This window comes from Tamandua tetradactyla, chromosome 11 (genome assembly GCF_023851605.1).
Source record: "Tamandua tetradactyla isolate mTamTet1 chromosome 11, mTamTet1.pri, whole genome shotgun sequence".
NCBI lineage: Eukaryota > Metazoa > Chordata > Mammalia > Pilosa > Myrmecophagidae > Tamandua > Tamandua tetradactyla.
In genome coordinates, this window is record NC_135337.1 from 59,191,147 (window position 1) to 59,219,092 (window position 27,946).

Here is a 27,946-nt window from a genome sequence, read left to right on the forward strand (position 1 = left end):
AATAACAAGGTGATATCTACTTAATGCGTAAGAATAACCTCCAGGATAACCTCTCTGATAACTCTGTTTGGAATCTCTCAGCCATTGACACTTAAGTGCTATTTTTAATATCTTTAAAGGGGGAACTTAGAGAGCTAAGTAACTTGCTCCAATTTGGATAGAAGATGATTACACTTGTAACTATTAAGCTTTGTTGTTCCAGTAAAGAGCCTAGGACAGGGTGAGATGACATGAGCCTCATTAGGTCTCGTCTCTGCCTCTTAGTCAACACGTGAACTTGGACTGTCCAGTTGGTCTTGCACCAGCATCAAGTGTGAACAATGACATCAGTGATACTAACCTTCTCAGTCTGCAGGGAGGAGCTGGACTTACTAATGCAAGGTGTCAGGGAGCTGATTTTTTTTTTTTTTTAACCTTCTGATCACCTGAGGCTGGAAGCAGTCACCCTGAAAGCATGATCTGAAGTACGAAAAGCGGGAGAGAGAAGCCTTGTGTTTTAGCAGACCGTTCCCACTCTTGCAGGCTACCACCCAAACATCTGCCCCTTCCACCAAGGCGACAAGCCAGGCCTGCTGGAGGTGAGAAGCAAACAGCTCTCGAAGCCGGTGATGATGGAAACAAAAGAAGCAAGTAAAAGTGTGCTAAAAAAGAAAGAAGAAATTCCAGCAGGAGTGAATGTAAAATCAGGGAATGGAAATTGGTTTGGCATTTTCTAGAAAGGATGATCATTTCAGAATTATTTAAAAAGATAAATTATACTCAATTCCATACTAATTTATGTTGCTCATTCTGTATAATGCAGTCATAAAGAGAGAGAATTTTGGAATCAGTTGATTGGAATCCTGACTTTATCACCTACTGTGCCACCTTGGGCAAATTACCTAACTTCTCTGAGTTCCAGCTTTATCATTTGTTAAATGAAGATAGTACCTTCTACAGATGTTGCAAAGATTAAATGATATGATATCAGAGGTCCTTGTTATCTGAGAATTTCTCTGAGTGAGAGAAAAGTGATTATAAAATGAATACCAAAATTTCAGGATTTTTAACTGGTCATAAACTACATTTATGAAGAAACATTTTATTAACAAAATTCAGGCTATTATCACAATAATTAATGAGTCCTTAGAATAAGTAACAATGATTAGTGTTGATATTTTGGAAAATGACTTATTTTTCTTGTTAAATTGTATGATAGCTCTGCACAGTATCCCAGATTCATATTTGCCATTGATTCATAATCATAAAGTAGGCCCTTATTTCAGAATTAGTTGGAAGTTTTTTACAATTTCCTAAGGGCCCCTCAATTTCTTGATTTTATTTTGAAGTGACAATGAAGTAAGCCTTTTTTTTCCGTCTTCAGTTATTGATAGTTCATTTTTGCTAAACCATCAATTGGCAAGACTTCGGGCATGGCTGAAGCCACTTTAAGCATCACTTTCATGAACTCCATGGAATCCGATATCCTAACATTAGCAATTTCACCTTGCAACGAATGTGCACTGTATTTGCACGGAATGTCCATTGCTTCTGAGAGCAGACATTTAAGGAGAAACTGACCCTGTATTCAGTATAACGAACGGGGAGAGATGTTAGTGTTAACGCGGGAAGAGGAATGTTAGACTGGGAACTGATGTTATAAGTAAATGTTTTCATGTCACATCAGACTGCACTTCCTTTCAGAATCTAATAACTGCAAGAACGCTAGTAATGAACACTGGGATGGGAGTTATGTAAATCTTGGTGCCTGGCACATAGTAAACACTCAACAAATAGTGTCTGAGATTACTAAGAGTAATTTTTGCTTGAGAGTCACAATATGTAGTATATTTTTTCAGGCTCCCCACAGCTCCATAAGCATTTAGCACATGAGGGAAGCATAAAGATTAAGAATTCTTCTTAGGTCAGTAGAAAGAATTGTATCATGGGAGCTGTACTTGAGAAGATGAGCTGCCTTCTTGTGAACTGGTAAATCTTAGCTAAAATGCTGATCAATAAAGTAACATTACTCATTTTTGTCATAGCAGCTTTGTTTTCAAAACTTTTAGGTTAGCCTTGAAAGAAAAGGAGTCAGAAAGTTGTTGTAATGTAAAAAAAGTTTTTGTATATATAATGTACAAATTGTGTTGTATATAACATAAAAATATTTTCTATTTTTTTCCTTTACATCTTGGTATGTATGGTTTTGCATAAAATAATTGGCTTAAGTTACATAAAATATATCATACACATGTTTATGCATGTCTGTACATATACATATATGTTGCATATAAGAATCTATACATATAATATTTTCCTGGGTATATTTGGTTGTCTAATGCTGTAACCTAACCTAATAAATAACAATGCTGTGATGACAGCTAAATAGACACATATTTTCTATGTGCTAAATGTTTTACCATGCATTACCTTACAATTTAAGAAAATGTAAGAAAAAGATAACACCATCAGTTTACACATGCTTCCCTGAGTGCTATTTTGGCTTCTTACTGTCTGAGGTATATAGCATCAATTGGCCCACTGAGTGTCAGTAAAAAAGAAAAAAGGCAACCCTCACGGGGGAAGGATGAGTATTACCGAGCTCTGTTACAGGCTAGTCACTGTCTTTTATGTGTTACACATACTGCATTATTTAATTACCATCACACTCTGTGTGATGGGCATTATTGCATATTACAAATCAAGAAATGGAGTCGGAGAGAAGTTAGCGGTGTGTCCAAGTTCTCACAGCTAATAAGTGGTAAAGCCAGGATTCAAATCTAGTCTCCACTTAATGCCATGCTCTTATCATTATTACAAGCTATGAAAGCCTTGTCCCAACCCACAATAGCATTGGGTGACTTATACCTGCTACATGCTTTTCAGTGCTCCCTTCATGGAAATGAGGAAGGCATACTTAAGAAAGCCAGTTATCATGTAAGAATCCTTAAGAGTAAGAATTAAGGATACCGAATGTATGAGCAAGCAGAGAGGATTACAGTTACTTTCAGTCTTGCTTGACCTAAGTCCCTACTTGCCTGTCCTGGTCACATACATGTTCCATGTGCATATAGTTCCTGCTTTTCAAATACCACTTGGGCCAGAAATATATAATCAGATGACATTTTAATCATGTTTTATAGACAATTTTTCTTAAATCTGGGTCTTTGCTTACAGTTCTTAAACTAGCATCCAAACTTAATGTTCTACTTAATTAATTTCCTAAAATGACATGACTTTGTTGTCATCATGAAAGTTGCATCATGTCTATACAACACAAGGACTATGCTTGCTAAAATGGGCATAAAGCAGGAGACAAAGCCGTGATACAAATGAAAGGAAGGTAAATATCTTCTTGATCGATTTATTTCCTCAGTTGGTGTAAGAACTTAGTGATTTCTCTGCATCTGGCATGAGCATGACACAGCCAAATTGTGGATATTTTCATACTGAAAGCACTGAGAGTTTGATCAGGCATCTGGAGCTGAGCCAGCCATAGCATGGCACAATGAGGGATACAAATAATGATTTAAGAGCTAATTTTATGTAGAGCACTTAGATGTGGCAGCCACTGTGCTGAATATTTAAAATGCATTATGTCTTCTATTCTCAAAGCATCTCTTTGAAGCACATGCCATTATTAGTTACATTTCACCATTGAGGAAATTGAGGTTTAGTGAAATTAAATAACTTGCTCAAGATCACTTACTCTACAGTAATTAGAGGGGCTGGGCCGGAAAACCCGATCTTTCTCCAATTGCCCTCTTAAACCTTCCTCTGTCTTATTGAAGTTCACCCCATTTGCATTAATAAGCTTTGCTCTGAGATCTGGCTGGATCATTGACATGCCTTTTCAGCGGAAGGCAGTAATGTTGCAAAAGGAGGGAAATTAGTTTTTGGTGGAGGGGAAAAAAATCTTAATTTTTCTACATATAAAGCACAGCAGTACCATATAGTATATAAACACATTTACTGTCTGTCTGCAATATAAAAATTTCATTGGGGGACTGATCAGGGGAAAAAGGTCTAAAAAGTCTGAGTGGGTCAGAGTGAGTAAGGGGTAGAATGAAAAAGGGTGAGAAGCACTGAACTGCAGATCTACAAGGCCAAAGATATGTGTTCCAGTACAACTCATCAATGCTTTTGAAAAAATTTTTTTGAACGTTAACAGTTCACTTCTTTCTTCAAATTATACTAAATAATATCTGCAGTGCCATAATCATCTGCAATCTCATCAAGATCCCTGGGAAAAAAATCTAGTAAGGATCATGCAAAGGAATAGTGTACAAGAAACGGAGGCTGGAGGGCTTGGTGAAGCCGGGAGAGGTCCTCTCCCATGAGCAGTTTTGATGGTCCCTGAGCCCAGGCAGCAAAAATAGGCAGAGAATTAAAAAGTGAGAAGTTGGAGAGAACCTGGGTCAAGCTTCGAACCAAACAGAAGCAAGGCCAGAATATAATGGTCAGTAATTGGTGATATGAGTCCAGGAGCACCAAAGAGAAGGAGTGAAGAGTCAGTTAAAGAAGTCAGAAGATTCTAGAAACAGTGTCCGAGGATGTCGGTGGGTGGACTGTGTTTTTTAGTGCAGAGTCTGGTGTGCATTTTCAGAAAAGTGGTGGCTTCTCCTTGGGGTTGACAATTCTAGAATATTATCAGTTTGTTAGGGTCTTTCTCAAATATAAGAAACATGAAAACTTTAAAAAGGGACAAAAATATTCACTAAAATACCATAAATGGCTAAAAAAGTTATGAAAATGTTCAGCCTCGCTAATAAAGATATGTGATGGAAAGAAATAACATTATTTACCATTTTCAGATTAGAAAAGATCTGGGAAAACTAATATTCTATGCTTATAAGAACATAATGAAAAAGGCACTTTTATGTAAAGTTGGTGGGAGCAAAAATTAGTATTACCTTCCTAGAAAACCATTTTGCAATGTATACCATGAAGCTTTAAATGTTTTATAATTTTAGCCCATAATTTCAATTTTTATAATATAGTCTAAGAAAATATCTCAAGGCCAAGAATTATGTGCAAAGATGTTCATTTCATATGGGAAAACAATTTAAATGCCTAATAACTGAATTGTGTTAAATAAATCATGATATAATGACAAAATTGCAGCTATTTAAAAGTTTTCAGTAGTTAAAAGAATGCAGCTTTAAATTTACTTTTTCCCTATTAGATTAGGAAAGGTGAAAAATACTGACATAACTCAGTTCTGGTGAAGGCTTGGCAAAAATGTTAATTATAATGCTTGGATGAACTTTTTGGAGGGATGTTTGGCAATATGTAGTAATATCTGAAATGTGTATATCTTTAATACAGTGATCCCATAGTTAGGAATTTATCTTTAGGATGCATCCAGACAAGTAGAGAAAGGTATAGCTTCAAGGTTGCTCATTGAACATTTTGCATAATTGCAAAAAGAGAAAAAGAAAAAAAGACCTAACTACCCATTAATAAAAGATACATTAATATATTATAATATAATAAAATAGTATGGAGCCACTATATGTATAAAATGATTGTATAGCTCTATATGTATATATACACATACATACACATATACATAAGCATATACACATGTATATATATGTATACACATACTAAAACAATGTACATAGTAAATGTAAATGACTATTGAATGAAGGTAAAAGAGCAGGTTGTATACTCTATTTGCATAAACTGTACATAACATATTTCAATGATTCTAAGAGACATGCTTTTGAAAACATCTTAACATTTTGAAATTGAGATGCATCTTGTAATCCACGTCAAAGAAACCTTGCAGCTGCTAACACAGCAGGCTCCAAAGTTATCTTAGCTTCTTTTTGTGGGAATGTAACAACAAAGAGATGTCATCAGTTCCTCTCCAAGTCCCTTCAATTGAGTTGAGTTACTTGAACTCATAGCTCCTCTCATGATTAAACTTCATGTTACATTTGGACCCTTCATTTCCTTTAATTCATTGTTTTTAAGATTCCTTCCAAAGCAGCCATAAAGTGGTATCGTTATTTGTATTTAGAAGATTGACATATACCAAGCTATGCAATTGCCGACAGGAGAAACTGCCAATTTGCTGGAATCTAAGTCACAGAATTTTGAAAGATGAGACAAATAAGCTATGACTAATTAGTGTATCATGAAAGAGTATTTAACTCTGGTGCTAAAAAGTAGGTTAAAAACTTCCATTTGACTTTCAAGAAAGTTGTCAACTTTGTGGCAATTTAAAAATAAACTCAGGAAAACAAATGCAGATAAAATCCTGGAATTGTTTTATGTGACTCAAAATTAAACTATCAGTATAAAAGGGGATAAAGAGGTCAATATTATGAACATGGGGGATAAAAAGCATCAAGTCAATGTAGTATTAAACCTAAACTCTGATTACGTGAAGTGTAAGAAATAATTTACATGTATCTAAAGATTTTGAATATGAAATAGCTTTAGACTCAAATTCTGGTCTTTATACTAAAGATAGTGACTTGCATTTTGTCTGTTATTGTTTTTTAGAGAAAAAAGTTTTTCTATATTTTATGAAGTTTATTTTGCATCTGAAAAATGCAGTACATGTTTGTATATGTGTGCATGTGTGTAGATAAATATAGAGAGGGTTTTCTTTAAGAATTTTCACTGAAACATTAATAATGCTATCTCTAATAATCTCAAAGAGTGTGATTTGGGGATGACATTTACCTCTTTATTTACTCTTCCTCCTATTGTTTGAATTTTTAAAAGTAGTGTGCTTAGATCAATATCATGATAAGATAAAGCAAACTGTAAACAATTTTCAACTCTTTTTAATGCCATGGGGACATTATCATATATTCTGTATGATAAATTGCAAACATGAACACACAGATGCATGCACATGAAAAACTTAGAAATACACCAAAATGGTAACAGTGGTTATCTCCAGTTATTAGATTACAGGCTATTCTATTGTCTTTATATCTTTTTGGTTTTCCAAGTTTTCTACAATGAATATATATTATTTTTATATTGTGATAAAAATTATAATAGGAATTGAGAATTATATTGGGATTTTAAATAACAGTGAGGTTTCTAAGTTTCTCCTTTACTTATTTCTTGAATGTTCCTTTGTCTTAAAAAGTGGATGCTGAACATTAATAGGTGCTATTTCCCCACACAGGGTTGGTATTTATGAAAAGAGTAGCATGATCTGACTACCTGAAAGCCTGTGATTTGGGTGACCAGTTTTATGGGGTATGGGTGTGAGCAGAGTCTAAGAAAGGCAAAAATCTAAGGAAAGGACTGACCTATGTTAACAAACTCCTTCTTCCTCGCCTCACCCTCCACAAAGATGACTGCGACTCCTCAAAGTCACCGAAACAACCTTGAAAAATCAAAATCACCCCTGCTCCCTTGTGCTAATACCCTTTTCTCCAGAACAACCTTTTGTGTTTTCTCAGTGGCGTTTTTCGAGCCTTGAAATCAGATCTCCGAAGAAGCCATTCTGTAATTACTTTGAATATAATACTAAGAAACTCAATTGCAACCAACATATCCTGCTTAATCTGTGCCCAAAGTAAAAGGAAGCCCCAAGGCCACATTTCCTGGCATTCTGAGGGCTAAGTATCTATAAAGTATGGCAGAGCCAATAGAGGAGAGGAACAAGTCCAGAAAAGCTGTCTGCTGAAAGTCCACGCTCTAGCAGAAACACATGTTGCACACAGTTGAGGACATAAACGGGTTAAAATTGTAAGAAGTGTGATGACCTATCTTAAAGCCCCCAAGTCAATCTTTGGTTTAATAAACGAAGCAATCAATGCAAAGCGTATTGCACACATTTAATATATATTAAATATTCATTAGATATTCATTATTTTAAGAAATGATGGCAATATAGTGTTTTATAGTTCCCAAGCAACTTTCTGAAATCTGTTAGGAGTATATGAGGTGTTGATTACTATATATTCATCCAAGGAAAAGGGGATTAGAAACAGGAGAGTCTCTTCAGTCTCGGCATCACCTCTTTGAATCACTATTAGACCTTCTTCATTCATTTATGGCAGCTCTCCACTCTGTCTGGGGATAGAAGTTCATTAAAAAATGAGCATAATGGGCTGGCCAGCCTAAATCTGTAGACAGCTCTTCTTGGAAGGGCTTACTGAAATAAAAATTTATGGAGATTATCAGCCAGTTATTGCCTGATGAAGGTTCAGAATCATCCAAAGGTAAGCAGTTCCCCTTGAGGATTCTCAGCTTCTCCATTCTTTTCTTGGCAAGTTTGAAATTGCTTGTCACATTGGCTGAAATTCCTTGATTTACAAATCCTTTCATATAAGAGGTGGTCGCAGGTGCCCTTCCATGCCTCCCGTTAGCATGGACCAGGAAGCCTGTGGCAGCGGGCGCTGGACCATCGCCGTCTCAGCAGCCAGCAATCCGGGCCGGCTCCGCGGTGGCAGCGAAGGCTTCCCCAGCCGGGGCACTTCGCTTCCGAGATTTTCTCTTGCTCCACAAGCGGCACAGAAAACACTGCTCCTTGCCCCCGCTGGCAAAGAAAAGGCCAGGTAGCCACTCAGAGCAGATCCAGTTGCCAGATGGTTTTATGTGGAAAAGACTAGAACGTTATAAGCTGCTCCGAGGCAGGGAGGATCCGAGCAAAGCACAGCCTGGAATGAGCGGGGCACGTCTGGGGTCGGACAGTAGCAGGAAGGGCGGGAGGTAAGGCGCACCTCACATGCGCTCACACGCTCTCCGCTCAGTGCCTGCTTTAAAAATTTTGACCACAACTCGATGAAATGGGCATTACTGGTATTCCAATTTACAGAGGAGGAAACTAAGATGTAGAGAGATTGTGACGTGCGTGAAGTCACACGTTTAGGCTGAGGTCATAATTTAGATACCCACACACACATACACTTTCGCTCTCTCTATATTCCATATCTTTTTTTTTTAGTAAGGCTGATATAAATTAATTTGGGATCCTTTTTCTATTTCTCATACTAGGGTAATACCCACCACACCTTTAGGTTGACATTTACATGTTCTGCAAGATTTTATATGAGGTCTTTAACTCAGTAACATTTTCATGTTTATTCAAAGCAAAGCCTCCTAAATGTCATTCCCCTCCTTTCCTCTGGATCTCTTCCCAACTTCCAGGCCAAGTCCCTCAGGTAGGCACCTCCAAAGCACACTATTTAGTAAGATTCTTTGCATGATTGTAACTGCACATTTAATGTCTGACTTTTGTGCTCCATGAGGGCAGGGACACGGATTTCTTGTTCACTGCTGTAACCCCATACCTGCCCCAGCACCATGCATATGGTATGCACTCAATAAACACCTGCTGATTGAATGAAAATAGTCCTGACAACATCTGTCCCTATAGCAGTATTATCAAAGGCTTTACTTTATTAACTTGTTCACTGTTTTCCCTATTGCAGAATTTGTGAACATGTAAGATCTTAGCCCTTTGCTAAGATTTATAGGGATCATCAGCCAGTTATTGCCTGATATACACACAAATATAATGATATTGGAGCCATCACAATCAGTTTTGTACACATACACATAAACATATAACTGCAATCCTGACTCCTGCTAAAGGAGATGAACTCTGAGCATGTCCAGGCAAAACTAAGCCACCATGAGGAATATCTCAAGTAAAAACCTCATAACATCTTCACACAGGAAAATGAACTCCCTTCTTTTGAATGTGACACATTCCCTACTGCAGAGGTAGGGAACTCAAAACATTTTTCTGAAGACCTCCTAGTACATGGAAAAATAAAAATGAAGTGTCATATAAAAAAAGCAATTTTCTTTCTATTCATAAGCGAAGAAATATATAACTCATGACTCAATTATTTTGAAGGGTTATACAAGTCATATATTTTATTTGAGGCAGAGAGCAAATATTAAAAATTCCCTCATATTATGTTCAGTTTTGAGTGTGCATGTCTTGTCTTTGTGTCAGGAGGAAGGAAAAGGAGAAAACAGATTGCAAGACAGATCAGAGGGACATGCGCGCACGCATACACACACACACACACACACACGAGAGGACAAAGCCTTTGATGGGCTGCAGGCGGGTAAAGGGGGAATGTATCAACTTTATGTTAACTTGTATTTGCAATACTAGCCATCTAGAAGCTGGTACTTTTCCTGCACGCATGATGTCTGCAGTCCACTTAATCATCAACGCAGAGTGCAACCAATTCAGCCAGCTAGGGGAACTGCTGAGAGACCACAGATCAGCAAAAGACCTAGGCTATTCGTATAATCCACACAAATATAACGATAAAATACCATGCATTCAAAATTAATCACTAATAATTCAGTGCCTATTTAAAGAAAAGAGACAAAGGAACAAGTTCCGAGTTACACGAAGCTCTTTTTTCCAATACAGTTCCTGAATCTACGCATCTCCTGAGGTTAAATCCTCACCTCCATGGATTCAACCCTTATCTACAGGCGGATGACCCCAAACTACAGAGACCGTTCAATCCTGGCCTCACACTGTATGAGTGCTGTGCAAGCATCCCAAACCCAAGAGGTCTCAAATGAAGCTCATTATCTTCCTGACCAAATCCAAAAGGGAACCCCTTTCTCCCAGTTGACAAACCACACCCTTCTCCCTGTGTCTTGGGATGGATGCTTCGGGGTCAGCTTTAACTCCTTCCTATATCCTATAGGATGTCAATTGTTTCCACCTCAGTGGAGTTTTTCAAATCTCTCGGTGGCAGTCCCTTATTCTCTTGAACTGCTTCAGTAAAGCACCAATTTTCCCCCTTGTCTTTAAGTTTAAAAACCGAAGACGATCATCCACTTCCTTTCTGAAAAAAGTCTCAAGATTTCACATCGCGCGGGGATTTAACGTCCTTTAGAACATGGTCTCTGCCGAACTTTCAGGACCATCGCTTAAGTCTTGGTCTCTCCCGCTGTTTACCATTTACTGACAACACCTGTGCTCAAGTTATTTTTTCTAACTGGAACACTGCCAGCTGCCTGAAGCCTTCCCCGTTGTTCCCCGTCAGCCAGGTCACGTGACTTTTTCCTCTAAGAAACTAGTCCCCATTCTCCCACTTAAAAATCTATCATTCATACTTTCCCAGCATATTTTTACAATTCTATTCTGGCATTTACCACTGTCTGCCTTCTGTAGAAAATTACCAATCTAATCTGTTATTTATTTATTTATTTTTTAATTTAGAGTGAGCAGATAGAACATTTATTAGATACACATGTGAGAGGGGGCATGCTGGCACTCTTGCAAAGGCAGAGGTGAGGGAGGCCAGAGACTCTAATCCGGTTTGTGTGTGTGTGTGTGTGTGTGTGTGTGTGTGTGTGTGTGTGTGTGAGTTCCTAGAAGCCCTATCATTTTGCCTTCATAATTCCTACATAGGAGCTGACAGATAGGAAGTAATAAAGAATGTTTGTGAACCATTGAATGAAGGAATCTTCTTTAACTTTAGTAATCTTTTAATCACTGATCTTAATTTCCTTTCCCTGCTCTAGAGAGCTATTCCACTTCTGCTACAGGTTTCAAAAAAGCCTACACTCAGCAACCCTTCTCTTAGGGCTTTGCACTGTTCTTATTAGTTCCTATTTGATAACTGCTGTCAAGCAGAGAGTACTGTTTATAAAATCTACTTCTAGGCCCAGGCAAGTGTGAGTCAAGATGCATTTCTTTTTTCTTCTGGGGAATGAAAGGCTTCAGTCTTAAGCAAAGCAAAGATTATACAATGTTTATGTATTTTAAAGCTATTGAATTGTATCCATTTTCTTTGAAGGGGGCATATTCATAAACAAATGCACATTTTGGACAGTTGAGGCCATAAGAGGAAGAGAATACATAATCAGTGAGTCTGATGGAGATATAAGAAGCTGCAGGGCTCAGTCATGAGAAGAGACACTTAAGAGGCCAATCTAGAGACCAGGAAGACACCAAAAAATAAGAAAAGCATGTGTGATGGATGCAGCATAGTCTTGGTCTCTTTCCTTAATTCCCCTCATTCAGCCTAAATGCAACCTCAAAGTCTAAATAATAAAAACCTTTCATATTGTATAGCATTACTAAAAAAATCTATCTTACTTGATTTTCCTAATTATTCTGCCAGGTGGGAATTATACTCTCCATTTTAAAGATGGTAAAAGAGAGACATGGAGGCATTAAACACTTAAGATAACATGCCTACTGTGTGGTACTATTTGAGTATTTAAACATTGTATGGGTTATGAACATGGATTTTAGAACTTAATACTCCCTCTGATTTACCTACTGACTGGCTGGACATTTTTGGAAAGTTGCCTAAATTCTCACAACCTCTATTTACTCCTTTATAAAACGTGAATAATAACAGTGCCCACTTGATATGGTTGTTGTGTGGCTAACCTGAGCCTGTGGATAGGAGATGATTATTCAAGGATGTGGTCCATGGCTCATCAATGATAATGCAGCAAGAGCAGCCCGTCTGATATTCTGAGTCCGTATGAGATTATCTTTTTATTATCCAGGGACCCTTTACATGACGCTATGTTAGGGATAGAAGCTGCTACCTTACTCTTAGGCTTTCTCAAAAGTGTTTAATTGCATTGAATCCTGTATATCCATGTCCTACCTGGATCCTCTTCACACAACTTGGACTAGCCATCAGGTCAGAAGTAGGAAGATACTTTGCTGGGTTTCTCTCTTATCACCAGCAGACTGATGTCACATACTAAATGTAACTGCCTCAAAAAGCAAGAACCAAGTCAACATCAGCATGTGGGTCAAACCTGGAGATTTTCAGAACCAGGCAACTGATCTCTTCTGGACAGGCAAAGTGAGTGTGGAAGCCCTGAGCAGGTCTGCCTGGTATAATATTTTGTCAGTCCAACTCCACTTCAATCTTCTTAAGGGTTTAGGATATCTAAAAAACTTTCTATGACCTTCAGTTATTTTAATCGAAAGAGTTCATGTTTCATGTTTAGAATAAAGTTGACATATAAAAATTCAGATAGCTATGGAGCGTGATTGCAATGAAGACAAGAGAGTATTGTGCCATACAATCTTGTCTTCCCAACCTGGTTGTACTCAATGGTGTGATTGGCAGAGTGGCTACAGTAACTTTATTTCATTATTGACTCAAAAAGGCCTACAGTGGGGTAGTTTCAATCAATGACATATTGCAAACTCAGCAAAATATTTGTTTCCATGAAAATTGGTCCCACCTTCCAATTTTCATCTCTGGTGACTCTCAGGTGAATAAATTAGTATCCTTCTATGACAACAGGTGAAGAATTTTACCTATTTGCCTTTTATAGGATTTGTTCCTTTGCTAGGAAAAGGAAAGTCAGATGGCCCATGATAATGATTGGGTTTTACCAATTATAAAGTTGTGATATTGAATAACCTGCTAAAGGAGGTCAGAAGTTCAGAATAGCCAAGAGTTTATTTTTTCACATAGACAACATAAATCCAAAGAGAAAAATGTGGCTCCTGTTATATGGATGATTTAGGAATTTGCGGAAGTTTATTTTTCCTCTCTGGGGTCTAATCTGGACAGAGAAAAGAAATTGAATGTAAGGCTAGTCTGGGGGGATTGAGTGAAGGTGGAATGGCCATGAGACCAGAGGTCTTCCAGAGGTCAAAGATGAGTTATGGTGTCAGGGAATTACAGAGCTAGAAGGTTAGAAGATTCGGAAGAAACCAGTAGCACTGTCTACCTCAAGGGTTGCTTCAAAAATCAAAATGAGATAGTTGTATCCAGATTATGTTAAAGAAGTGGTTTAGTATGGTCACCAGGCCACCTCAAGCCAGGCCGGGTTTTAATGACTATTTTGCTTCTTCCTGGCTGCAAAAGTCATGTGCCCTGAATCTCAATTTCTTCATCAGTAAGTTGTGTAGATAAAATGGGATGATAGACTAAAAGAATGCTGCATACGATATGTGCTCAGCTATTAGGTATTATTCATTCTTTTTATCATCTCAAATTCCCCTATTTAAAATTGCAACCCCTGACACACTCTATTCTCTTTCTCTATTTTAATTTTATTTTTTAGAGCTTATTACCAGTTACATGTTATATACTTTAATTATTTGCCTTCTTATATTTGACACTCCGCATTGGAATGTAAGCTCCCCAAGGACAGGAATTTTTTCAGTTGTTTCAATACTGTACCTCAGTTTCTAAGATGGTGCTAGCACATAGTAGGCACTCAATAAATACTAGTTGAATGAAAGTATCATTGATTAATATAGACCTTCACAAACAGGAAGGGTGACAGTTAGTGATGAAATTACCAAAATAACATTTGCCAGTATGGACAATGTCCAAGGTTTTGCCACAGGTGTGGGTTGCTGAGTGTAGTGAAAGGAAAGTTTGTTGGAATGAAAGAAGTCAAGACAACCCGGAGCCAGTGAATTGGATGAATCATCCGCATAGAATCTATGTCACAGATGTCAGCCAGCATAATGATAGGCAATGAGGTGGAGCAGAGTTTGAAAAGGAAGTTGTCATCATCTCTAAGCCTATAGATAAATGTAGAGGAATTCTCTGCAATACACAGTGGCAGAGGGTGGAATGATCAGTTGGCTGCTCTTCACATTGGAGGAAGTTCTGGAAAATGGGGAACTTCTCCATTATTAAGATATAGCCATTTTGGGCGGGCCGCGGTGGCTCAGCGGGCAAAGTGCTTGCCTGCTATGCCGGAGGACCTCGGTTCGATTCCCGGCCCCAGCCCATGTAACAAAAACGGAGAAACAGAATACAATAAAAACAAGAAAATGTTTAAAAATGTTTCCCTTTCTTCCTTCCTTCCTTCCTTCTATCCTTCCTTCCTTCTCTCTGTCTTTCCTTTAAAAAAAAAAAAAAAAAAGATATAGCCATTTTCACACAGGTGGCATGGCATCATTTTTCTTACAGCTGGGCCCTTGAAGTTTATTTTAATGCACTTTCACTTGCTTAAATATGTTTCTGGGGAGATCAGCCAGGGCACAGAATCATGATATAGCCTCTCCTGCAGTCCCTTGAGATGGCTCATCCCAAATGAGCCAAGTTCAAGATGAAGACAACAGAGTACTAGAGCTTCCAATGAATTTCTGTTAAAATTTTCTTGAATGACTTGTCTCGGCCCAAACTGAGATGCTTACAGGAATTTGGATAGTACTGTTAGAATGGCAAATTTACCAACTTTAAGTACCCCCCTAACAAATCCACTAACAAATACATACTTTCCTAAATTAAAATTTTGATTGACATGACATGTTATTCAACACATTTATTAAACTTATACTTGATAGATATCTATTTAAAAATCAAGCCAAGAGGTGCACGGGTAGTTTAGTGGTTAGAATGCCTTCCAGGTGGAGACTGGGTTGGATTCCTGGACCATGCACCCCCCCCCCCCCCCAAAAAAAAATCAAGTCTACAACCCAAATTATCTTTAGGTTGGTATCTTCAAAAAAGGCCTATCTCTTTCTGTAAAAAGTGACCCACACTAAAACACAAGTAAACAAGCAAACACCCCAGAACCCAAACAAAGAGTAACAATGAAAAAGCACAGAGTTGTTTCTCCAGAGCTTCAGACAGTTACTTGAGGATTTCCTTAGTTATTGGTTAATTACCTGGTTAGAACAGAGTAAACTCCAGCTTCTGCTGTGGCCAGGCTGAATCAGAGAAGGCCATTTACATACACAGCTATTTGCTGTACTTTTAGGACTGCCAACCAACTCTACTGTAGCTTCTCCTTTTGAAATATGGTAATGAGTAAAAAGATGCTAAGGCACTTTTTAATTCCATCCGATTCACTGAAAAGTTTGGTGGACTTTGTGGAGTATACATCTTGGTTATTACAAAATTAATGTTCTGAAACAAAGAAGTCTTTACCATCGTGTGGGAAACATATATCCTCTCCTGAAGACCGTATTCATTCACCTGTCCTTCTACCCAAGTCAGGTCAAGACCTCAAAGTATTTGAAATGTTTTAAACGGAATCACCTTTCCCGTTGCTACTGGAGCCACTCCAAGCTAAGGGCCTCCCTCTCTGGGATCACTTTGCAAATAAAATTCATTGTGGAGGAAAAAAAGCCACAACATATAGTACAGACTGCATATATGTATCAGTTATTCCGTTATTTTAAATAGCATTAAAACATATACCCAACATGGAAAAATCTTTTTGTTGTCATGAAATACAAGAAAAAGTGCAATATTTAGATTGAATTCTAGGGCAGAATGTTTTTTGGTCCAACTTTTGATCCCCAAGTCAATTTACCTACTTAAAAACCTTGGAATATAGAGATTTAAGAGACAAATCTTTATCTATAAAATGGCCCATTAGGTATGTTGCATTATGTAACTTTTCCCCCTAATTACTTCAAATGGGCCACTTTATCATATGCACATATAGATGCTTTAGAATTTAAATATAAAACAGAAGAATGTTAATCCTTAATGCAGAATATAACACATTATCTGAAACATTGTGCTTAGATATTTAACATTATATTACATATATTTTCCTTAAACTTCAAGAATAGTAAGTCCAGCAACAGTTGTCCATTTTACTTCAGTCATCCCCATTCCAATTTCAGGGATTTACTAAAATACTCTTATTTTTTTTCATTTTACAATAATAGGTGTTGGATCTGAATACCAACCTAAAATGTCCCTCTATTTGTTGTATCACACTTGCAGAAGAATTAGGAAAAGAGCCCTGGTTGACAGAGTTAAGTTCCTTCTCCAAAAAAGATTTTTTTTTTTTCAGTTAACCATAGGTAAGTAAGTAACCAGTGTTAACTACAAATTAGCTTTCATTTTTAATGTGAAAAATTGAGGATCACATACAAACCAAATTCATGGAATATTTTCTTTCGTATTTAATATTTTCTAAGTAGCCATAGCATTTTTATATGGAAAGTGAGACGAGTTCTTTCGAAGAAAACTGGGATTTCGAAATGCAGGTGGAGAAGAAAGGATGAGGGGAGTATAAGTTAGAATCTGGTGTGCCATGTACTACTTACCTTCAAAAGTCAAATAGAACTTTCCTCTGTCAAACCAAACGAGGGAAGGCTGTTCATTCTCTGTATGGCCGGGAGTTGAAGCGGGATGGGAAAGGTTAAGGAGAGGGAGAGAGAAGGACACAGTGTGAGTTACACAGCAGGTCATTAATCCGACTATGGGGTAAGGTGGAGGCACTGCATGCCATTAACGTGCAGGGAGAAGGGAAGGTTGGCAATCTATGTTCAGTTTTAGTTCAGGGAACAAAAGCAAAAGCAAAGCTATGGAGGCTTAAAGGGATGGGCACATGTTGTGGGCAGCTTGATACTTGGTGCTTGGATGCAAAGAGCGGAAGACTTCCGGGCCATGCAGGGGCCACAGCAGATTTTAACTGCGCTACTTTGGGCAAACTGTCATTCAGCAATTGCTGCATCCATTTCGTCTTCAACGTCATCCCTTCCTAAGTTCTCATGAAAAGATAAACTTGGAGTTATGGGCTGTACACAACAATAGCTCGAGTTTTAAATGACGACAACATTGCATATCCATTTCAAGTTTGTGGAAGATGTCATGTTCTCTTCCATTCCCTCCCCTGGAATCACCTTAGGCCACCAGACACGACACACCCTTTACCTAGGTACCAAGAAGAAGTGAAGGTTACTAACGTGCTCTGCATGTTTTAAATTAAAAAGCGGTCACTGGACATGTAATTCTGAGCAGTTAAATGATTTCTTCCTTCGTAAATCCCAAAAGCTGTAGCATCTCACCTTTTTCGAACCTTTTCACTGAGAAACTGTCATGCAACCTGCTGCTTTGTAAAATGGTCATTTCAAAAAATTTCCGTGGCATGAGTCCCACAATGAACAGTGAAACACACGGTGTGTGTGCGAGGCACTGCACACTCATGAGGTGAGGAGCAGGTCCATGAGGTTTATAGCATTCAGATGGCAGAATGGCTTGGATTTTTAAAGTCTAGATATCTAAAGCTCACTCAGCTAGCATCATACCTGCAGGCGTTTCACAGCGCCTTTCAAACGTGGGCAGTTTGTCATAAAAAACATCGTCTTCTGACACTACGAACCAAAGAAACATAAAGGAATGGAAAACAAAAAACACGAATACAAATCTCAAATGAAATCCAGCAGTATACTTTCCTAATCGGAACACAAGAAACGGTTTTAATGGAGAAAAGAAACAAAACTGAAGTCACTGAGATGACAATTAGGATACAAAAAAAGATGAATTTTTTTCATGATGATTTTATTTTATGATTCTATGAGAAGAAATTAATTTTTTTTTTTAAATCCAGGGTTTAGTGTTTACGAATTTGGCTGAAGTCAGTCGCATGGTAGAAGCCACGTTCTACTTTCTCTGGGAGTTTTAAAGGCACTATCATTAGTAATTGACTTGTGCAAGTGTGTTTCACTCGAACACAGTTCTCAAGTGGCCAGACATATGTCCATTAACAAGAACCTCCCAAGAGAACACAGAGAGGGCAGCAGGATCACTCAGCATGCACCTTTTCCCTAGGGGGGAAGAGAAGCTTTTACAGTAACAATGAACAAAGCAACGGTATAAATCTGAGGTCCCTGCGTAAGCTATCCCATTTCAGGCTCATCAGCATTCAAATGTGATTTGCCTTGCCCCTGCCTTTGGTAGTTATGGACTATAAATTTTGGAAGACATTATTGCAATTTCCTTTTAGGCTATGGAATCCGGGGCGGGGGGGCGGGGTTGGTTTCTAATGTTTTTGTAGATTGGTTGCAACAGCCTGAATGGACGCTCTGAATCTCAACCTTTCCAGATCTTTGCACATTGTCGCCCTCCCCAAACTTAACAAACACATGCAATTGGGGTGTTTCCTCTGTATTATTAAAAAAAAAAAGGACTCAATGTCACGGGTTCTAAGGGTATTATGACAGCTTTAATAGAAAATTGAGTAAAGTCTGGAAAAACCAGTAAGAGAGAGAGAATCCTATCTACAATGTAGAGAAGAGAAGGAAATAAATGAAGATAGTAAAATTATTCCATAAACAACAATGTTGCCTGTAAAATATTCGAATACCTTGCTTCCTGGGCTTGCTTGCTTCCTAAATTTAAGGAGTAAGGCAGGAAAACTACTTCAGTGCCAATTTTTAAGATCTCATGATATCACTCATCAAAGTTTTTACTATACATGTGGGTTAGTTGGCAGCTAGAAAAAAATGAGGGTAGCTCCTATTATCATAAGATAATTATCTACAGCAGAGGAACAGGACATAAAGAACTGGCACTAAGGACACGTGACAGGTTTTAGAAAACAGGAAGCAAAAAAGTTATATTTGTAGTATGGTTGGAAGTGGGAAATGATGGAGGATATGATTCTGAAGACCTGATTTCCTATTTAAAATATTAAAATGAGGAACCTCCAATACTGCCATTTCTCCTTCGAGCTAAAGCTACAATAGAATAGTTTCATAAATGGATTGAACAGTATGCTTTTTTTTTAAATGATGGCAAAGGACATAGAGGGATTAGAAGAAAACATCCTAAATAAATGAAAAAACTTAAAAAATAAGGTGAATCACTATGCTTGGATTAAATAAGGGTGAAACCCAAATTAAATACAGAGGAGAAAGTTTCCTTAAGGACTAACCATGAAATTGCCTCAAATCAATCCAGGATGGAAAAGCCAGTACCGGAGACCAGCTTTTCTGAAAGAATAGCATATGGGACAAAAAAAGACTAAAAGCAAATGTGGGGATTTTTGATGAGGACCAGGGATGCCCACCTCCAGAGGGCTGCCTTTCATTTTGTGCAGAATAACTGGCAGTTAATAAAGGCATTTTTTTTTTTAATAAAAGCACATTCAATTCAGAATTGCCACCCAGCTTGGAGAGATAAGGCTTGGAAGAAATATTTCAAGTTTTAGATGTCATGGTCAATATTCCATTACTGAAAAGAATTCATTTCTGCTCAAAGTCCATCTGATGTGTCCTTTGCTGCCCATAAAGATTACTTTGCATTCATTACAGATTCCTGGGATGGAAAGATGTGATTTGAAATTCATAATTAACAATGGAGTGAATTTAACAGTGAAGAAAACTTGGCTTTATGGTGGTCTTTTTTCAGTGGGGTCCTGAAGAGAGATGTTGCACATATCTGGAAAAAATTGATTTCACCCACAGAAGTAAAAAACAAGTAATAAAAGCAGATATTTACAAGTGAATAGAACTCCTTACTGAGAACAGGGAGTTAATATCTAGGAGTTTGTCTTATCATAGAATAATTTAAATATTTTTTTCTATTCCCAAAAGATTAATTGGATTTTTTCCCCAAATCAAATAGTCCAAGCCCTGTGAGCTTTTTAGTGTGCAAAAGGAGTTTACTGTACCTCATTGAATCTAAAATGTGTTTTTTTTCACATGAAACCTTCCAGAAGTTATGGTGGATTTTGTAATCAATGTGATAAGAAAACATTGCATCTTTTTTTTTTCTTTTTTTTTTTGCATGGGCAGGCACTGGGGATCAAACCCAGGTTTCCGGCATAGCAGGCGTTAATTCTGCCTGTCGAGCCACCATCTCACAGCCCAAGAAAGCATTGCATCTTATCTCAACTGGAAGTGTTTTTCTCTTTCTTAGTCCTACCTATAAAAGTAATAGTGCATATAATAATTAATAATTGGGGGGGTGTCTTAAATTCAATGAAATACAGTTGCAAAGGAACTCTTCATTCTTTGAGTGTGACTGTTTGCAAAAAGCTCTATTTTCAGATTCAGAAGCAGAGTCACTACTTGGGAGTCACAGCTCTCATGAAATATTTTATGCCTGAAGTCCTTTACAGGCATTGTCTTACATGAATTATTGCAAAAGAAGACAAGTGAGGCCTGCTCTTAAGAATATAGTCTTTAACTTCATTAAACTTTGATTACCAACACATTTGCTCCAAGTTTGACTCAAGTGTCCTAGGAAATGTTAGAAAAGAATTGTGATGGTGGGAGGGAAAAGTTGAGCCATCAACTTTCGGGAATTTGCTGCTGAGATTTTCTATCTCATCCAAGCCATTGGACTACATTAAATTGGCATTCCAAGTCAATCGTGAATAGGTCTTTTGGTGCTGAACAGCCAAAGCATATCCTCTCCAGAAAGAGACAGCAATACACAGGAAGCTGTTGGGCAGGCAGTCATTTGACAACATATTTACTTCAGAGAGAAGTGGCTGTTAGGTGACCCGCAGCGGAAGGAAATAAAGAACAGGAGGGTGAGGAATGCAGTGGGGAGAAGACAACCAAATAAAAACAACAGATGGGCAGGCCACGGTGGCTCAGCAGATAACAGTGCTTGTCTGCCATGCCCGAGGACCCGGGTTCGATTCCCGGTGCCTGCCCATGTAAAAAAAAAAAAACAGAACCAAACAGATTAAATCAGAATGCTCCTCAGCAATGAAGTAATGGGACTATCCTCTCATGTGATTACTTTTTTTCATCCCTTCTGCAGTTCATCTTGAAAGAAAGCATACTAGATGTGTTAAGAATCAAAGTAACTGGTGGAGAATTGAGACTGCTGCAGAAGGGAGTACGGAAACACACTGTGCAAAACATGGACACAGTTCAAATTTCCTGCATGTACAATTTTCTCTAAGCATTTTGAGGAGTTGAAAGAACATTTTAGACGGTTCATCTGAGGTCACTCGGGGTTGACTTTCTCAGCCACATTTCATTCTGCTTTCTTTCCTCTCTGACCAATAAGGCAAATCAGGTGGAATGGCTGGAACAAATAATCTTAGGAGGAGAGAGACAGATCCAGAGTAGGGGAAATGGCTATAGTGTCAGGAGTACTGAAGAGGTAGAGCTCAAAAATAAGGCTGGCTCTAAAAAGGAATGAAGTTCTGATACAAGCTACAAAGTGGATGAACCCTGAAGACATAATGTTGAGTGCAATAAGCCGGACACAAAAGGACAAATAATGTATTATTTCATTCCCATGAAATTATTAGATTACACAAATGCATAGAGTGAGAAATTGGAAGAACATTTCCCAGGGGTGTTGGGTAGGGAATGCAGAGTTAACCTTAGCTGGCAAAGGCTCTGTTTGGGTGATGGGAAAATTTTGGTAACAGACGGTGGTGATGGCAGCACAGCACCGTGAATGTAATTGACACCACTGAATTGTTATTTGAAAGTTGTTAAAATAGTAAGCTTTAAGTTGTATATATGTCACCAGAATAAAACTTCAAACCAAACAGACAACTGTACAACACAAAAATAAATCCTAATGTAAGCTATGGACTATAGTTAATAGTATAATTATAATAACATTGTTTCATCAACTGTAACGAAGGTAGCACACTAATGTAAAAAGGAACAATAATGTAACAATAAAACTGTGCATGTGAGGAGTGGGGATGTGAGAACTTTGCATTTCCTGCATGTTCTATCTGCAAACCTACAATCACTCTAATTGCAAAAAAAAAAAAACCAAAAGCCAGGGTTTCTTAGACTAGGAGTGGGCAAACTATGGTGCACTGTCTGTTTTTGCTCCCATAAGCTAGCATTCGTTTTTACATTTTTAAATGGTTGAAAAACATACAAATAATATTTCATGACACATGAAAATTATGGGAAATTCAAATTTCAGTGACCATAAATAAAGTTTTATTGGAACACACATATACAAAAATAAGGTTGGGAGGTGGATGTCAGAGGAAAACAAAACAAAACAAAAGCGCAGAGAGAGACAAGCTAATAGGCATCTAAAAACAGATAATGCCAACAAAGAACAGACAAGACTATACACATTATGTTGAATATCTGCAGTTAATGAGCCAACCAAACTGAGTAGGTGGCATATTCACCACATTTGAAGGATATTTAGGGGATAGTCTGATTCAAAATGCAGAACTTGCAACAGAGTTGAAATTCACTTTCCGGGCCCTAAAAGGCACACCTTAAAGAGACAGGCAATTATTCAGAAGAACTTCAGGTTTTGAGCAAGCTACATCCCACAGCAGGCAACTTTGCAGTGTGCTGTTTGATAAGTAACAGCAGGAATAATTTAACTTTGGTTAATGATTCTTCTAAGCAATGCTGGCTACGTCAGCTGGCTTTTGATACAGAAGACGGGGAGGTTGTTCTAGACAGCAAAGAAAGACAAAGGGGAATGGAGGACATTTGGAGAGGATGGAATGGAAAACCCCATTATCAGACAAGAGAGACACCAAGCAAAAATGAGAGAGGCAGCAGGCGTCCAGGGTGGTGAGATGATATAGAGAGACCAGCCTTGGGAAGAAGGAGGATGTTCCAGGCAAAATCAGTCACTTAAACCTGAGAATATCATTCGGCTGCGCAGCCAATCTCAACTCATCACTTTCATCACAGCAGAAGGAAACAGACATAGAAGCATTTACTGAAAATGCCAACAAAGACTTATTTCTCTGGGAAAATGGATTGCACACCACTGAAAAGCACTGGAAAAATGTCAACAAGTTTGCTCAACTCCCACACTGCCAATGTCTATACCGTCTGACAACATAAGAACTATCAAAAATGAAGAAAATGAAAGATTTCAGGAAAATAAAAGTTCTAAATTTGGTGATTTGTGATGTGGTACACTGTTTGAATCGAAACAATATGACACAGCAGCTAAAGTACAGGGCCTAGTTTCAATGGTTTCTTCTTGACTTTCGTGACTAGCTCCATAGGTAGCAGCATAAGAGAATTCCTGCCAAACACAGATGTTGACGTTCCTTTATTTATTCATTTACTTTGTTCAAGCACTTTGCCTCTCTTGCTGAGAAGGTGCTTCTAAAAGAAGAGTCAGGTGAGAGTAGCAAAACACACGGCAAAACAATTTTACCCAGAAACACGGGGCGTGGGAGGCATTTCAGGTCACATAAAATAGCCAGTCAAAACCGCAAACGGACCAAAAGAGAGGAGATCATTTTTACCAACTGTGGGAGTGGTGGCTGCACTCAAGGAATTGGTAGACGATATTGAAGAAGTGCTTTCAGCCCGGGCTAGGGGTGCTATCGGAGGAGGGCTGGAAGAGTGAATGGGCGGACTAAAAGGTCTGGACTGCAGGGAGAAGAAAAGAGATGAAAAGTTAGATACACAAGCCAATGTACTTTCATTTCATATTTTTAATGTATCCCTTCCCCGGATATGACAACTCAGGTTCTTAAAGTTCTAGGGAGACCATTTTTAATTGCATATATAGGATCCTATAGAAGGCCGTTAGAGGAACCATAAACCCAAAATATGCCAAACTCAGAGGTACATAGAGACTTAGAGAAGCTGGAGTCTGAGATGTGGTTAGAGGTTTTGTTTCAGGGCTGTGAACTCCCACATCCTCAGGGACTAAGCAGTTGACATAATGTAATGGGCTCACACTCGTCTAAAGATAGGCAAATACAAAATACTGCTCTGTGCTAGCCAAACCCAATACTGGAACATCATCAATTTGTGACACCTCTGTGAAGATGCAAAAGAAATTTGTCTCCGTTGCCAAGTGTCATAATTGTGCAAACAGAATGTTCTCCCCCCCGCCCCACACCAAGCTTTAAAATACAAAACAAGAAACTTCTAGAACAAATTCGTCAGGCCAGCACACTCCTCTTTCTGATCACATGGCGTGCCCACGACCAATAACTTTCTTATATTCTGAGATCAGAAACCATGCCTTGCCCTCTCTTCAAGTCTTCCAAAACTCAGATAAATGCTGTAAAAGGGACATCCTCTGTAAGGGGCTTAGCACAATTGTGCATCACTATTTTAGTTGGGATCAAACCCCACTGTAGCAGAGCTGAGAGCTCAAATGTCTTATATCTGTCATTTTAGACCTTGGCCTGAAGGTCCGAAAGAGGGTCGTGATTTGAGAAGGGTTGTAATCCACAACTGTACTGCAACAAGGGACTCTCAGGTGCCTCCTGTAAAGGACCTCAAATGTCTGGACCTGAAGTTGAGCCATTGTGAATTTCTGTTTGCCGTTCTCATGTCTGCAGAATTCCGAGCAAGCAGGGCAGAGGGGGAACATACCACATCACCGACTCCAGGCTTCCCGGGGGGCAGCTTTGGCCGAGATGGAGGTCGGGGGGGCGGCGGAGGGGGGGTGGTGCTGCTGCACGGAGCCAAGGGGGTACCAGGTCGGGCAGGCGAGGAGGCACCTGAAAAACAAGCTGCTATTAAAACAGTGGCTGGGAACTCTGAGGGATGGCCGAGGGGCTGCCCTCACTTGATTTTGATCCCATCTTTCCCATTTCTTTCTTAGTCCTGCTTTCCTTCGAGTCAGTGGTTGTGAAACACTGTCACGTGAGGTTTTTTTTGTTTGTTTGTTTTAAGAAAAAAAAGTCACTCAGTTGAGCTATGGTTGATGGCAGAAGCAGAAGCGCATTGTCTTGTCATGTGACACCAGAGAAAGGTAAATCCTTTTATTGCTTTATCTGTCACAGGAAATAAATTCTGAAGACCCTTCTTGGCTGGGTGGCTGGAAACTTTTATTTTTGACTGTGTACACATCAAACTTATGATAAATTTTTCTCTTTACATAATTTAGAACTTATTTATACCCAAGATGAAAGTAGAAGTTAGAATTTGAAGGAAGTTATAGCTTGATGGGAGGTGAATGATTTGTCCACATCTGCTTTCTCCTTTTTAAATATGTGTAAGAGAAGGATCTGTTCTGTGCTTCAAAATAGAAGATCTAACCTGGTCAGTCTACCCAAACATTTGATGGTAGCAAATGACAAGATAACAGAAAGTAAATCAGATGTTGCATGAGTACTTTGTGTCTAAAATCTTAATCACAGAAAGACATTGGATTTAGGATTTTTTTTTTTTTTTTGAGGAAAGCTGCTTAGTAATCCGTTTACATAGACTTTGCCCACCAGGATTTTTCAGATGGTTTTCCAAAGAGCCTCTTGGATTTACCTTTCTGGCCATCAATGATAAGCACATGAAACGCAGGTACACGCAGAAGCTGGCATGCACGCTGACCAGCACACCTGCCGTATCTCTGGACTCAGTGGCTTGCCCACATGCAGATGTACATCTGGGATACATAGACCTCTACTTGGCTAAAAACCTTAAGAAAGTCACATCAATGTTCAAATGGTTCTTCTTCAAAGAAGTTCCACTTACCCCTGAGGTTTTGTCCCTTTGGTTAGAACACAGGCATCAAATCATATCAAGAAAATTCTAGGACACTGGGGCCCAGGAAAATAACTTCCAGATTCTCCAAAGATATGCACAAAACTTCTCTCTGGAGAATTTTGGTTAAGCAACTCATTCTCTAGGTTTTCAGACTTTCAAAGAGCTTTGAAGGTGAGCATCAAAACCCATTTCAGAATCTACTTTTTCCTTAGAAGAGTCCCTGGGGATGGAGGAGGTGGTGAGAGAATGTTAAACCTTGCTCCTCTCATTTAAACAATCTGAAATCTTGGGTGTGTGTCTCTGTGATTTATTCTAAGTGTGATCACATTAGTGGGAAACAATAATTATCACCACCACCTGTGTCCTTCACCTCCACCTGCTCTCCACAACCATCAACTTTTTATAGTATTCTTACTTTTAATTTTATTGGGTCATGATCTATGCTAGGAATTTTTTTTATGTTATTTAAGCCCCACAATAAGCTTTTGAGGTAGGCACTGTTTTATCTTAATGTAAGAGGAGAGAATTGAAGCTCAGTGATCTTCAGTAGCTTGCATAAGGTCATTCAGCTCAAACTCCAAATCCCAAGCTCTCAAATGTATTCTCCTGCAGCTTTAGATGGACTGTGGAGTCCCACAGTTTGCATGAGCCTGTTTTTATTTTCGCATGTTCTGCTTGCCCACATCTCTCAATATAAATATTCTTAGTTGTTAGCTAATCATCTCCTAAGAAAACAAATAAGATATGTTTTATCAGGTGCCACTACGAAATTTTCTTTTGACTTTATATGTGAGCATATTTATACCTAGATGTTTTCAGAAGACAGAAGTGACAGTATAGATATGGGAAGTTAACATTTCAATAGGAAAGTGTCAAGTCGTAGCAGGGGGCTTTTGGGAGAGGTTTTATTTTGCTTTAGGAGAAAGATGTCATAGGAATGACACAGGAATGGGACAAGACATCTATCCATGGGTCTACTTCCAAGGAGTAGTGTTTGGAAACAATCTCAGAAAAAGATCAGCTGCCTATCACTTTCCTAACTGCTCTAGGGAGGGAGGGAGAGAGAGAGAGAGAGAGAGAGCGCCATACATGAAGGCTAATGCTTGGGAAAGTACAAAGTATCAAAGCAGTGTGGATTACTGGAGAAACATTGTATGAAGAATCAGATCGTCTGAATCCTGGCCCTGAGATCTAAAGCAGATCAAGTAACCTCTCTTTGTTTTAAAATATGAGACACCGATTCTACTTTACAGGGTAGTGGTAAGAATCAAAATGGAAAATGCTTATGAAAGCATTTACTAAATTATAAAGTTCTACACAAAATCTAAGGCAATAGATGATGATGATGGTAAAGAGTTTCTGTCATTTGATACAGATACAACTGAAAGGAAAAAACGCAGTTCGCTAATTGTTTGCCTTTTCCTTTATGGAACCCTCATTTGGCTCGTTTTTTCTTTCCTGGATTGATTTAACTGATTTATTGTGCAGTCAGGAACACACTAAGATTGTGTTCAAGAAGGAAAAGCACACTCCCATTAACACCTTGCCTGACAGAACCTAAGATTCAGAGAGGATATTCAAGTCCTGAAGGGGTATTTCATAACTCAACCGTGTCTTCCTGCTTCTGTGACATTACTCAACGGCTTCGTATTTTAAGCGTGGAGAAGGTTACAATTTGTACATCATCGTAGCCTCACTCTTCTATCTTCAATTAGGCTTTCATCTTCCCCCTTGGGCAGTGTTTGAAAATAAATTGGACAGCATCAGCATGGAAATTTAACTTTAAAAAAATCACACATTCATTATTTGAGTTAGTTGAGCTCAAAAAATTTGGCACCCACTGACATGCTCTCAACTGCTCTGCTGCTGTGAGCCTGGGGTTCTATTATA

At 38.5% G+C, this 27,946-nt stretch overlaps 1 protein-coding gene across 8 annotated transcripts in view; it reads right to left on the minus strand.

The window, feature by feature from the left end:
- SGIP1 (SH3GL interacting endocytic adaptor 1) overlaps nt 1-27,946 on the minus strand; it is a 245,007-nt gene that overhangs the window by 32,373 nt on the left and 184,688 nt on the right. For 6 of the 8 annotated variants that reach the window (XM_077120689.1, XM_077120683.1, XM_077120682.1 and 3 more), the window contains 3 exons: nt 24,944-25,071; nt 23,857-23,983; nt 16,955-17,014 (listed from right to left, as the gene is read on the minus strand). In XM_077120689.1, coding sequence (XP_076976804.1) covers nt 16,955-17,014; nt 23,857-23,983; nt 24,944-25,071 — 315 coding nt within the window. The remainder of the gene's footprint in view (nt 1-16,954; nt 17,015-23,856; nt 23,984-24,943; nt 25,072-27,946) is intronic. The other 2 variants (XM_077120684.1, XM_077120688.1) reach the window with 1 other exon arrangement.